Source organism: Patiria miniata, unplaced genomic scaffold, assembly GCF_015706575.1.
Source record: "Patiria miniata isolate m_02_andy unplaced genomic scaffold, ASM1570657v1 HiC_scaffold_17, whole genome shotgun sequence".
NCBI lineage: Eukaryota > Metazoa > Echinodermata > Asteroidea > Valvatida > Asterinidae > Patiria > Patiria miniata.
The window spans coordinates 5,128,171-5,142,638 of NW_024037055.1; the positions used below are offsets into that span (position 1 = coordinate 5,128,171).

The window sequence follows — 14,468 nt, forward strand, 5'->3', positions numbered from 1 at the left end:
TGCTAGCTGAATGTGCTAACGCCATATGGGAGTATTTGATAGGAAATAAGTGTAAGCTCAGGAAGTAGTTATTTCAGGCTTGCGCTATGATCCAATTAAGAGACACTTCCCTGCTAATGGGAGAATTTTTTGTTTTTGGCAAACATCCATGTTCGCATATTAGTCATGGGAAAACACATCCTAAATGCAACATTTGCCACATGCCACATCACAAGATGCAACAAGAAATATCTAATTTAATGCAATAATCAATGGACAAAACATTTGGTTTTTCTGGCAAATATGGACAGACGTATTTCAGACTCGTGTGCATACAGGTATCTGGACAGCTGACAATCGTTTTGGTCCAAAGTGCACTGTGCCCTACATATATACTGAGGAGTACCGTATTTGCCGATGAGATACATGTACAATGTACATGTATTCCACACACTTTACACAGATGAAACTAAAGCACAGCCAAGTGCAGTGTCGAGTGTACACAATGACAAAACTGAAATGAATCTAACCACAGCAAAGTGTATTGAGAACCACAATTCCAAACTTAAAGGCATAGGCCTACGTTATCTGTATTCCGACGTGGACGATTGGGCTATGAACTTGGGACTGGGACGGAAGATAAGGCCGGAAATAATCTGAAAAATAAAAAAAGAATGTTATGATAGGCCGACGTGTACGTGCGACATGCAAGGTCTACGTGCATTATGTGAGGTTCATAATAATAGGGGTTGCGTTGAATTGACAGACATTTCAATGCTTTATTGTTCTGTCCTCGGCATGAGAACGGGACGGCCTTCGTTCCAACGCCAATTGCAGATTTGTCCATGTAGACTTAAACATTTTATGCGACTCGTGCGAAAATCAACACGTGGCCGTACAAGGTCCATAGATAATAGAGTGTATTGTATCACACTAGCCGTATTGGCTGTGAGGAGTATGATACGATAATTAATTTATTCAAGGATGCAATATTAATTGTCTATTTCGTTCAGCCATATTTTCATTACTTCCTTCTCTATGAATCAAAATGACTCATAGCTGGAGAACAGCCTGCACTCTATATACAGGGTGAGTAAAAAAAAAAACGAAACCCAAATGTCGGGACTATTGTTTTAGTGAAGTTCTGCATGTAGCACTTTCGAAATCATAGGATATGAAAGCCCAATTCATAAGCTTTCTTTTTGTACAAGAATCATTCAAATCACTCATTTACTTTTCAAGTTACGGAAATTTAAACACAACCACCGTTTTAAAGCTCTGTCCACGGATCACAAAAAGGTGTGTGTTCTTTCAGCAAAACAAAAACAATTCACTCGCATCCCATCTCTGTGTGAATCGTTTTCGTTTTGCTGAAAGAACAGTTACTGTTAACCTTTTTGTGATCCGTGGGCAGAACTTTAAAACGGTGGTTGTGTTTATAATTCCGTAACTTGAAAAGTGCATGAGTGATTTGAATGGTTCTTGTACTAAATGCAAGCTTATAAACTTGGCTTTCGTATTCCAGATTTTGAAAGTGCTGCATGCAGAACTTCACTAAAACAATGGTCCCAACATTTGGGTTTCGGTTTTTCAGTTTTACTCATCCTGTTGTATCACGATGAGCATTATAATTGTTATCATTGAACTAGCGACAAATACATGTACTTCACATAATAACCATGCATATTTCATTAGTTCAAACAAGAACAATATAGTTTTCTTTCTTTACTTGCAGGTGATTTACATGTACAAATTGACCTTGCTTGTCACGTCATCAAGACCAGATTCCATCATGGCGGTCATCCAAATCATTAGTATTCTCACTGTTATTGCTCTACTCTATATGAGCGTCTTTGCTACATCAACCGGCCCAGACCCTCAGTTAGAACTTGCTGACGCCAACAACAGATTTGCCTTTCATCTTTATCAAACACTTGCCGACGACCCTCACCGTGATAACATCTTCTTTTCCCCGATGAGCATTTCAATCGCCCTGGCTATGACATCTCTGGGAGCGCGTGGAAACACCGCAAGACAAATTAAAGATGTCCTCAAGTTCAGCACCTTGGAGGAATCTCGTCTCCATTCCTCTTTTGCCGAGCTCAACTCCGCCATCTTCGGCGCGAATGCTGACAAGTACGTCCTCAGAAAAGCAAACCGCCTTTTTGGTCACAAAGGTTTTGACCTGAGGCAGGAATTTCTGGCGGATGCTGAACGGTATTACAGTAGCCACATGGCAAGTCTTGATTTTGTCGAGGACACGGAGGTAGCTCGTGAATTCATCAATTCTTGGGTCGGACGAGAAACGGAGGACAAGATTCGAGATCTTCTGCCCCACGGATCCATCACTGGAATGACTCAACTCGTCCTCGTTAATGCCATCTACTTCAAGGCAGACTGGGTCCGTCAATTTGACAAATCAAAGACGTTCGATCAGGATTTCCACGTTTCAAAAGACCAGGTCCTCGAAGTTCCGATGATGCATCGGAAGTCCAAATTCAACTTCGCGGAGGACATCACCCTGCGGTGTAAGCTAATAGAACTACCCTATGTGGGTCAAGATTTCAGCATGATTGTGGTTCTTCCTGATGAGATTGACGGGATCGACAGACTTCAAAAGCATCTCACAAATGAGAAGTTGCAGCATCTCCTCAACAACCTCTCCAACGTGACCGTTGGTGTGGCGATCCCGAAATTCAAACTAGAGGAGACTTTACACATGAATGATGTTTTGTACAGCATGGGAATGCGAGATCTGTTCGTTCGGGATAAAGCTGATTTATCTGGTATAACGGGCACGAGAGATCTGTTTGTATCCAGTGTCATCCATCGAGCTTTTCTTGAAGTGAATGAGGAAGGAAGCGAAGCAGCCGCAGCGACAGCCGTAACCATCAACAAGCGCTCCATCAGTCTTGCTCCGGAGTTCATTGCTGATCATCCATTTCTGTTCTTTATCGCAGATTCGAAGACTAAAGCCATTGTTTTTATGGGCCACTGTCGCAAGCCAGAAGGCGTCAGTCTTAATCACGAGGAACTGTAAAATGTACGTTTTGAGACGATTTGTTTTTGCTATTGTGCATGTAAAACATTATTGATGTAGGAATGAGCAGCTATATAACATCATGCATTGTAGCATCATAGGGAGCCAATGCACGTTCCTCGTATGGGTGTACACAAAAGCGTAAAAGTTCCGGATTAAAGAAACGAATGTTGGGCTTTAGTTGGGTGATCGGGTATGCGACATTTTGATATCGTAATTATTAATCTTTGTTCCATTTTTCCGGACAATAATTTTCCGTGGGTTTTCTCCTAAACGGCTTGTAGTATAAACTTGTAACTTTGAACATATACCGACCCTGATCCCATGTGGTGCATTTTACTCTAACGTCATGATCGTGGGTTTCAAATTACAAGCGATTTTTGTTCAGATGTGACCATTTTACGTTATAATTCGTGAACAAAATGAACAATCACGTTCGTACTTTGTGATCTCTTAGACAAAACCTTGATAAACGTTAATACCAAAGTCAGAGTCGTCTGACCTTTTCTTCCGGGGCTACCGGAAGCTGGTCAAAGTTAGGTGAATTAGAAATATAGAAATGAGCCTCAAATAAAAAAAAACAAGACTTCTTCCAAACGGTTGACGTGGTGATCATGAAACCTGTTAAGAACTTGGACCTCGGTCCGAAGATGCTATAAATTTGTGACGTCATCAGGACGTACGTTTATATTAGATATTGATGTACGAGCGGTTTAGGGGCAAAATAGTTTGAACTATATCTTTTGAACTGAATAAAGTATCATGTTCATTTTTCATGAGAAGGAATATGGTGATTTGGGCAACAGTTCTTATTTCTGGGCACAAAATCTCTTGACCTTTACTTCCGGTGTAATGAAAATTAAATTAACTTAAAACGGAAGCATTTTACTACGGACAGATAAATTAACTTGTTGAGTGAGAATGATGCCAAACATCATTATGACGCCATCATCTAAAGGGCACCCTCTAGCGGGACATTACCCTTCCCCTCGAGAGTCGAGACCTTTAGAAAAAGGCCCCACATTGCCTACGTATATGCAGGCCGAATGATGAATCACCTTTTTTTGGTGTGCCCTCAACTTTTTGCTACTTTCGTTGGAGCATTTTGTGGGCCATAAACTTGAAGGGTCTAAAACCGAAGACATAGGTGGAAGCCGTGCACAAGGCTAGGACTGCAACCTCGTATTTATATGAAATTCGGATGAACTTACTGCTGGGCCCAAAAATTGCTCTCAGTATTTTGCAATGGAGCGCAGGCATACCCAGACCCAGGGGTATCATTTTTTCATTCCGAAATGGCAATCAAACTAGGGGTGATCATCTTAATTCTCTCCCAAATGTCATCTGATTACTCCCCAAAAATTGAACAGAAAATGAAAGATGATGAAATGAGCTTTAATTTGATAGGCGTCTCAAACACCTTGGAGAGAAATGAGTATTTATAATAGTTTTTAGAAGTGCACGTAATATCAATATGGGAATGGAGTACCCTCGGTCGGCCGATGGCGAATATCGCACATTTTACAAATAATTATGCATAGCGCCCTCTTGCGTTTTGACGTAATAGTTGGTGACCTAAATTGACCTTTTTGCTGCTGCGGGAAGTTACAAAATCGCTAGGTCAGTACAAGGGCGCGAAGGGCCAGGGTTTCATAACTTGGACACTGCGGTCCGGTTATGAAACCAACACGCAGAATGATACGTAACGTAGATATAAAAAGACCTGGCGATGTAAATAGAAGCAGCGAAACGTTACGTGGGAACTTGAAGGAATGAAAACCTTCAATCTTCGCCGGGTTGTCGCAGTTGGTCTGGCTGGAATCTGCTTGGCAACATTACGACGCTGTGTCTTGCACCTGCAGTATTCAACCACCACACAGATTACTGGCGGGTTGGTATGAAACATTTGTAAATGTAGACCTAGGCCTACACCCATACTACTAGTCTATACTAATGTAATAATATTAATATTATGTCATGAAAAAAATGTTAATATATCTTAATAATTAACATAAATAACATAGAAATCTATTATTAAGTTGTGCTAGGACTAGGTGACTGAATCGAATGAACAGACGGAAAGAAATTAAGAATTCCATTTATAACAAGTTACACATGTTACACGGACTGTCGGGACGTCTCTTGAATGACACCCTGTGTACAAACGGTAACCGTACAAACAGTATGGGCATGATGAGGCTGGTCTGACTGGGGAGTGTTTTCTCAATATTTTTCATGCAAATTATGCCCTTTTTTTAAATTTTGGACATGTTTTCGCTTTCTGATGGCTGACAAATCATTGCAGGGAGAAATTTGTGACATCCGTATAGGCCTACATGTAGCTCTACTGAGTGGAGCGTTGAATTACGGGTACCCCTCCATACATGGAGGGGTACCCGTAATTCAACGCTCCACTCAGTAGAGCTAGCCTACATGGTATATGGAAGTCTTTCCGAACAGACAAATAATATCAATAATCATGATGATATTAATAACCTTACATGTATGTATTTTTATATATTATCATGATTCCCTAGTCTAGTCATGCTAGTTTGCCTGTTTCCCTTCATGTACGTAGCTTACCTGTTTATCATTATCAGTGAGTTTCTTTGATTTAAAACTAACACGATAATTACATTGGTTTGCAACAACCTTAGCTCAGCATTTATGTGTGTGGCCTTACGTACAGTCGAGTCTCGTATCTCGGTTTATACAAATTAATACAAACATAACAAAATTCCACTTACGGTGAGCATATTAAGGTTTGCCCCGACGTTAAAGGGTCTATGCAATTAAAAAAAATTAGGAGCACAAAAACCGTGAAAATGGTTTTGTGTAACTTTCTACTCTTCTTAATTGTATGAAAACTTTTTGACATCCCTTTTCGGTTAATTATTGAAAAGTGCACTAAGGGTGCTGTTGCTGTAATGTCATTTCAGAAAGACACTCTTCAGTGTAGGGGTTTTCTGTTCAAATTGTGAACCCAAAATTTGCTCCTTTGAAACATTTGTGGAAAAGGGGTGCTCATTGGCTTATTTACAAAACAACAAATCACCAAAGAAAAGAAAATTTACGACAGCAAAATGTCCAAAATTCTAGCAACATTTAGTGATGAAATAGCTATAACATTAAGATTTCTGCTCATTTTGCTCATGAATATGGAAATTGAATTAGCATAAAAAACTAAAAAGGCACCAAAATATACTTTAAAATGGCAAAACAGAAGTTTAAAATAAGGTTAAATGGGACACAAAGGTGTAGTTTCAAAGATTGCATTAAAACAAATTACATTGCATGGGCCCTTTAATATTAAATTAAAAAAATCTAATATAACCAAATTTGGCTCGGTCCGTCTGAATTTTACAGGAATTCACTGTATTGAGAATTCAGTACATGACTACATACATGTACATGTATGTCCTGCACTTGTGTGTGTACTAGCCATAAGTTTTCTCTGTATCATGACAAGATTTGGCTTTCACTTCTCAAGGTTCGCCTTCTCCTTTCATTTGCTACATGTATAATTTTCTGCGATGAAATATTGGTACATAAGAATCTCTGTCCATCCGTATGGCTGAAATTGCTTTAATATTTAATTTGTAATTAGATTGTAATGCTTATATATAGCGCTTTCCATTGTATCAACATATCACAGCACTCTGCGATTATTCCCCATTCATTCAGGTGGCATGGGTGGCTTGTGCGTAAAGCGCTCGCCTCTCACCAAGGTGACCACGGTTCGAATCCTGGCCACGGATCACATGTGAGTAGAGTTGTGCGTTGGTTCTCTCCTGTGCCACGAGGGTTTTTCTCCGGGCCCTCCGGTTTTCCTCCCTCCGCAAAAATCAAACACTTTCGATCTCAGGCTGTGCTCCGTGGTCATATATGGGTCGATGTGGCCGGCAGCCATAGGCGCCTTTACGTGCCAGCGGCCCGACCACATTGTAGCCGCGTCCTTGCAATTCAGCATACCAGCTGTGAGTAAGGATGATTAGCCTCCCAAATTATTATTATTATTATTATTATGTGGCCACGAGACCATGCAGCAGCCGATATCAGCGCACATTCGGTCCTCTACCCTCACAGTTACCCTTTCACACTCCTGGGTGGAGAGAGCCAATTGTAGTTAAGTGTCTTTCCCAATGGCACAAACACCATGTTCCTGGCAGGGTTCGAACCCATGTACCGTCTTACAGGATTCAAACACCGTAACCACTGGACCATGGCATTCTACAAATAACGAATGGAGATTTGTTTTGTCCATATATTATTGTAATACAGATCTGGAAACTGCGAACACGATAAGAAGATGGCACAATCTGAATCACTGTGGGGAATGGTTGTTGGCGATGCACTCAGTATGCCTGTCCATTGGTATTACGATCCAGATGATATCAGACGTGACTACGGGGACTGGCTGAGTGGTTTTGTAGCACCCAAGACCAGACATCCATCCAGCATCTTGACAATCTCTGCTGTTGGTAAGATCCATTGTCTCACATCTACGCTGTATTTACATCAGTTTTATCCCCCTGGCTTTTAAAGGGAATATACATCATTTGCTTTTGCTGTAATTTTCAGAAATAGATGGAATTGGGGGGTTGGAAATATATAGCAAATGTAGTAACACTGACTTTTTTGAGGTTTTGGGTTCGAAAATGCTACAAAAACCGAGAAAAACAATCATTTTCCTGTAGTCTGGTTCCCTGACTCCACTTTAAGAAGAAACAGAGCAGTTTACATACATTGGGGAATTGTAAGGTCAGGGAACCAGTCTAGCTGGCTTGTACCCGTTCATAGGTGTGTAATCGATTGCAAACAAGTGCGATGGTCAACTGGGGCCAGTATTTGAAAAAAAGCCATTTTTTGCCAACGCTGGTCGGCCGATCAGCGTTGGAAATTGATACAAAAATACCACTTTTCTTGAAAATGACAGTATACCAGGTGCCATGATTTTACAGGATGCTTTACACTGTCATTCACTAACAGTCCAGCAAGGTATTTCAAAACGATTTGGTAGTTTTATTTTTTGATGTTTGCAAATGTTGTATTTTCCCTTTAAGCCAGAAAGGAGATATCGCGATAGCGTATTCTGTATGTGTGTCTGTGTATTCCATTTTGGTTACATGTAGGTTAACTGTTTAGGACAGTCGTATGAAAGATCAGACTTCAATCTCAACCAAACTTGGTGCCAATAATCTTTGGGTAAGGTGACTTCAGATAACTTCAGACATTTGAGGTCAAAGGTCATCTAGGGGTCAAATGAGGTCATTGTTGATTTTGGTTAGGTAAACTGAAAAGTGCTGTCACATGAAAAGTCGGACTTCACCTCCTCAACCAAACTTGGTGACAATAATCTTTGGGTAGGGGGACTTCATATGGCTTGTAACATTTGAGCTCAAAGGTCATCTGGGGGTCAAATAAGGTCATTGTTGATTTGGGTGAAGTCGACTGAAAAGTGTGCTTACTAACTGGTTGTATAAATACTGGCAGCCTGCCAGGGGCATTTACTTGCAGTATTTTCTCAATGTCTGTAAATGCTCCAGAAGTAGTCTGAGCTCTGTTCAGTTAACAGTTATGTATATTTGTTGGATCATGATGTACATGTATATAATTATTATTTCTTTATGTGTTTTGCACAGGTGGTGCTGGTCGCAGTGGGTATGGCAGTGGTTCTGACCCCGTCATTGGATCCGTCATTCTTCATGATAAACTCAAATACTGGCAGAGTAACCAGAGATCCATTCACTACCATCAAGGTAATGTGACATTTATTTTTAGTGTTATTTACTATAAGAATTATCATAATAATAATTATCACTGTCCTCAGATTTTGTCATTGGTAACTTTGACATTCATGTGCCATTTTGTCTGATAACACATACAAAAATGTGCAGTTTTGGTGTTCAGGATCAGCATTATTGTTGATAGTATAGAGGTTAAACTTTTGTTTGCATTTCTTGGTATTTTTATGTTTTTTAGTTGAGTAAACGGAAAGATTTCCATATAGAAGTTCACTCAACACCCTGTGTACAAACCCTATGAGATTGGACTGAAAAATTTTAAGTGTTTTCTAAGAAAATGCTTGTATTTTCTCACTGCTCAAATTGACTTTGATGACATGAAATTGCTATCTGGGGGCTTGTTAGTCAATACAGAGGAAAATTAGTGAACTTCTTATATGGAAATCTTTCCGAGTAAACTGCTTTTACATTATCTGTACGTACACTGCATTCACTGACGTGCAGTGTTTCGCATAATGACTGATGGTTTCAATATTTTGTTGTTAGGAATGAAAGCTGGTGACAGTACACTAAATGCACTAGTCGCTGGTCTGACGGCACAGACGCTAGCGAGTGAATATCAAGACCAACAACCCATGGATGATGGCGCTTATGGGGCAATATTTGCAGCGTACGTGAAATTTATGACAACTCCGGGATCGCATGGTGACACGTATGCCGAGTCCTTCCATAGGGAGTTCTTCAGGTAAGGTTTAGCAACTCCCATTAGGAGAATCGTAACAAAATATCGGATCAATCTGTTATTTGATGCAGTCTGTTGGATCTGTTGCAATGTTTGTGTTTTAACATCTTGAAGAGTAGTCCAATTGCAATTGTGAGTTTTTGTTTGTTTGCCGCCCTCTAGAGACTGGTTGACAGCTGGATCGCCAGTAGTATCAGAGGAGGTGTTAGCGTTTGCCGAGTCAAGATCGAAGAAGTTAACGTCAAGTCATGTGGATCACAACATTGATAGCATTGGTGCATTGGTGATGCCGATATCTGTCATTTTACACTGTGCTAATCTCTCAACTACCGAGGCCGTCAAGGTACGTCAAGTCTTCATACATTTATCATGAATGTAATTATTGCTTATCAATGTGCTTGTCTTGCACCTGTATATCGCTTATAATTTTAACAGAAATTTACCCTAAGATAAGACTGGTCTTTTCACCTTCGTGTTTTTTTTTTATTTTAACAACCAAATATAACACATTTGTACAGTATTGTGTTTCTTTCTTTCTGGTAATTAGACCAAGGATTCCTCTAACGTGCCCTAGGCACTGTAGCTCGAAAGCTTTAAGAAACCTGTAGAGAGAAGACGACGAGAAGAAATTACAGTTTTAGATGTGGGAGGAAAACCCCAGAAGAAATATTCTTGGGAAACCTACGGAATCAGGTAGGGACTGAAAACCCAAAATCCTCATTTGGTCCGGGCAGGAATCGAACCCGGGCCATAGAGGTGGAAGGCGAGGGCAGTAACCACTGTGCCAACTTGACTCCCCATTGATTGTTGATTGTATAAGTAAAATGTGACCCGTTTTGAAAAGCTTAAAAATAACCTTTTTTTTTTCTTTCTAGCATGCAGTACGACTCGTCAATCTGACTCACTGCTCACTAAGCCTGGTTCCCTTTGTGGAGCTGTACGCTACCACACTTCATAGCGTGGTGAATGGCGCAAGTCTCCGCGAGAAGGCCCAGGCGGCATTGGAGTCACCACTCTTAGGTGGCAGTAACACATGGAAACGGGTCAAGAAATATTCACAACTTGCAGCCAGGTATGTCCGGAAGCTTGCTCAAAGGATTTGCCTTCATCTAGATTATGAGTTAAACCTGCAGCAAGACCGAGATAGGATTATATACACACAACACTTCAAATGGTCAATAATCAAACTTTGCCCCTGTCTGCTGTGTGCTGTTGTCTTCTGACGTGCCTCTAAATTGACAAACATCTAAATCTAAATCTGATACAAACTCTTATTCTGTCATCGTTAAAGCCTGCCGCACACCTTTCCGATTTTACCGGATCACCTGTATCTTTTTTTTCTTTCACCTCTGCGGAGACTGCAACGTTACCTGCACACATCCCGGTAACCCCGATTCCGTTCTATAATCGGTCTCATCGTGATCAGTCACATGATGACCAGTCACATGATGACAAAATGGCAACCCTCAATTTTGAATCATGTGACTTGCTTCGTGAATCAGATTGGTTAATGTAAATGTTGCGTCCGTTTGAAAAAAATCAAACATGTTTAATTTCATCCGGTCGCCTGGAAGGGTGTAGGGTCAGATCGGTCCTGTTTGTCAACGCACGCCCCTCCGATCTGTAAACCCGATGGCCTGATGATCACGTGAAAATTTGGAAAAGATTTGTAGCGGGCTTTAAATACCCTCATAATTTGTTTGGATTTCCCCAGATATGCAGAAGGATCTGAAGAAAGGTTACAAGTCTATCAGGAGGCGGTATCACATTTTGGATTAGCGTGTTACATCAAAGGAGCCGTGACGTCCATGTTCTTCCTTGCCTATGAGTTTCATGATAATTTTGAGGCAGGTGCTTTAACAAATACAAACTGTGGAGGTAAATGGTTTTTTTTCTTTTTTTTAATTCAGATTCAGCCATTTAAATTAGTCTTTTTTTTGAATTTATAATAGTTTATTTTAGAGATCGAGGTGTGAAGAATGTTCTTGGCTTTTTACCTTGAAGACCACATTGTGTACATACAGATTAGAATGGCGCATTCATTTCGCTTTTTCATTATGCGATGAAGTCATGTATACTCCATACTATACAACGCCTGAATAGATCCCTGTGATCTGAGTTATTCATGTCATTCAGTTATTTACCCCAACCCATGGCCCAGTCGCACTGCAAGAATAGAAGTTCTATTGCACGGTCACACTTTTGGTGGATCTGACCAATCAGATGACGAGGATTTATTCAGGTGTTGTATAAAACAAATAATGAATGTTTCACAGTCGTGCAATGGAAAGAGTAATTTAATTCCGTGACAAATGGAATGTTCCATTCCACAAGGCGAAGCCGAGTGTAATGGAACATTCCATCTGTCACCTCATGAAATTATTCTTACCATTGCACTCATAAACATTCATTATTGGATACTATTCTATCTGGACATAGTATTTGCATAAAATGGAATATTTTTTTTTTAATTTTTTTTTTTGCTCAACGTGTTGCTTATTCCACACTGATTGTGATCACCCTGAATCTGTTGATGCCATTATTTGACAGAAAGTTGGTATCCATTGATTGTATTGTTTCGTCCGTAGGTGTTATGGATGATGTTCCTGAATCCTGATTAATTGAAATGCCAGGGGCAATATTGAACCCAAGAAAATAATGTTGCTAAGTATAGACTATACTCATTAGAAGCATTCAATACTTGACTTTCAGGAGAAAACTGTCATCGTGGTGCAGCTCTAGGGGCTCTCCTGGGTGCAGAGGCTGGACGCAATGGACGGGAGATTCCACAACAATTCAAGTCTGGTATCCACAGCGCTCAGGAAACGATACAAGATGTTATAGAAGCATGGAAATAATTGGTGGAGTGCGACTTGTAAATTGCAATCTGAGGAATTCAAATGCAGAATATTAAGGACAGGCTTTTGGGATACGCCCTTGATAAGTCACTGGAAGTTATTTATAGATACTTTGTTAAAAAAAAACCTGAGAACTTACCATTATTTTTATCAGCAGTTGCAAAATAATCTCACCTGTAAAGTGCCCATGCAATGTGAATCTTTAATGCAATCCTTGAAAATGCACCTTTCTGTCCCATGTAATCATTTTCCCCTCAATTTTCACGTTGCTATTTTCAAGGGTATTTTGGTACCTTTTTTTTGTTTTTATGCTAATGCAAATGTCCATATTCATGAGCAAAAGTGTGATGTCATTTCAGAAACCTCAATGTTACAGCTATTTTAGCATTGAAAGTTGCCAGAATTTCAGCTATTTCGCTGCCATAAACTTTGTTTTCTTTGGTGATTTGTTGTGTAAGTACATGGCAGTAAGCTAATGAGCAAACTTTTCTCACATGTTTCATTGAGCAAATTTGCGGGTTCACGATATGAACGGAAAACCCCCAAGTTGAACAGTGTCTTCCTAAAAAACATCACAGCAACAACGTCCTCAGTTGTCTGGAAAAGCATGGAAACTACTAAAATTAATGTTTAAAGAAGTGGCACTTTTCAACAAAATTAACTAAGGTCCAATAGTTTTCATATATACATTTAAGAGGTGTAGAAAGTTGCACAAAATGTGTTACATTCATGGACCCTTTAATTTAATGCAGAAAAGTGAATGGACCTCATTTGGAAATACATTGACCATTATGCATATTGGGATGCAATGATTTTTATCCTACTAGTTTTGTTTTTTGTCTTGTATGTGCTGACCTTTCTGAATTTAAATGTTAACTATAAGGCCGAGTAAAAAAAACAAACAAATACTTTTTCGTCCTGGCTGTTTGAAAGACTGAAGGAGGCAGGTGCTTTTTTTGCAAGATGGCAGACTTTCAAGATGGCGGATGGATTCTTCCATTTTCTTGACTCTTTTGCTTGTACAAAATTGTGTCCAAAGGAACCGTAACCCTTTCTACATGGCTACAATTTTGTTGGAGAAATATTAATGTCTCCAACAAACATGTCTTTAAAATGTTGAGTATTCAAAACTTTTTCATAGCAAGTTTTGTTTAATTTGTTTGTTTCCATTTTTTTTATATATATTGAGACTTTAAAAAATTTGGACTAGTTATATGAAACAATGGTAGATTGAATACTGATAAGATAAAAACATACGTTTTATGGGAATGAATATGTTAATGAGGTAATAAAACGTTAAACAATGTTTTAAATTATGTGAAATTTTATTGGCATGGCAAAACTCGATCAGAGGGCGCTCTATCCGCGAACATCGGACAGGACGTACGTGTACAGCCCATAGAGCTATATTAAATTACAATTTAATATTGCTCTATATGGTGCAGCCCGAGCTTTCACCTGCCTAGGAAAAAGTTATCGGGGGTGGGGCGCCGGGGGGGGGGACAAATTCGGAAAGTTAATAATACAAAGGAATGCAGTAATTATCGGTACAGTACTTTTGCTTGGTCGTCTTTCGTATAACTCCACAACGTGAAATCACACAATGTAAGAGAAAAGGACATCAGATGCAGACGAAACGCGTCTAGCTGCTGGGGCTTGTGTAATTTAATTGGGGAAACGATCGCATCCGCTCTCATCTCTTCAGTTGAGGGATTTTTATTCATCGATCATTGACAGTGTGGCAGCAACAACAAAACTTCGGTCTCTTTTATGAGTTTGAGTCGAGTGTGAAAAAAGCGGTTAAATATTAACGTAAGACGTTCCGAACAGTAAGCTGTTTCCGTTTCTGGAAGACACCGAGAATATTTAACCACGGAGCTAATTACTGGTCCCCTTAAACTAGCCCGCGCCACGCCCCCTCACTCAGCAGCACTTATACATGTACACATGTACTTATGAATAATCATTAGACGGCTACCAACCTAATATTTGTCACGCACGAAAGCACACCGGTTTTACGCCGGTTACCAGTGGATTGGTTGCTATGGTCACTTGATGTATATGTTTGTTTGCGATAAAGATATGCACTGTGCGATGTTGTGCGC

The 14,468-nt window shown here is 39.9% G+C and overlaps 2 protein-coding genes across 4 annotated transcripts; both read left to right on the forward strand.

The window, feature by feature from the left end:
* The first annotated feature begins 924 nt into the window (after positions 1-924).
* On the forward strand, positions 925-3,805 carry LOC119723585 (leukocyte elastase inhibitor-like). The gene is made up of 2 exons (XM_038194311.1): positions 925-1,068; positions 1,715-3,805. Exon 2 carries the CDS (start codon positions 1,724-1,726, stop codon positions 3,017-3,019), a length of 1,296 nt encoding a protein of 431 aa, XP_038050239.1. The 5' UTR covers positions 925-1,068; positions 1,715-1,723; the 3' UTR covers positions 3,020-3,805.
* Positions 3,806-4,614: 809 nt separating this feature from the next.
* LOC119723584 lies at positions 4,615-13,679 on the forward strand. 3 transcript variants are annotated; one of them, XM_038194308.1, is made up of 8 exons: positions 4,615-4,910; positions 7,301-7,500; positions 8,662-8,778; positions 9,310-9,508; positions 9,668-9,848; positions 10,381-10,577; positions 11,220-11,383; positions 12,218-13,679. In XM_038194308.1, exons 1-8 carry the CDS (start codon positions 4,792-4,794, stop codon positions 12,361-12,363), a joined length of 1,323 nt encoding a protein of 440 aa, XP_038050236.1. In that variant the 5' UTR covers positions 4,615-4,791; the 3' UTR covers positions 12,364-13,679. The 3 variants fall into 3 exon arrangements, with proteins under 3 accessions (XP_038050236.1, XP_038050238.1, XP_038050237.1); XM_038194310.1 differs by having other exon boundaries at positions 4,782-4,914; XM_038194309.1 differs by lacking the exon at positions 4,615-4,910 and adding an exon at positions 6,694-6,782.
* Positions 13,680-14,468: the final 789 nt, after the last annotated feature.

Bases quoted from the DNA above. Each gene is read 5' to 3' on its own strand.
- LOC119723584 (XM_038194308.1), top strand. From the start codon at position 4,792: ATGAAAACCTTCAATCTTCGCCGGGTTGTCGCAGTTGGTCTGGCTGGA. The intron at 4,911-7,300 runs GTTGGTATGAAA...ATTGTAATACAG, and splicing joins ACCACACAGATTACTGGCGG to ATCTGGAAACTGCGAACACG. The intron at 10,578-11,219 runs GTATGTCCGGAA...GGATTTCCCCAG, and splicing joins TATTCACAACTTGCAGCCAG to ATATGCAGAAGGATCTGAAG.
- LOC119723585 (XM_038194311.1), top strand. From the start codon at position 1,724: ATGTACAAATTGACCTTGCTTGTCACGTCATCAAGACCAGATTCCATC.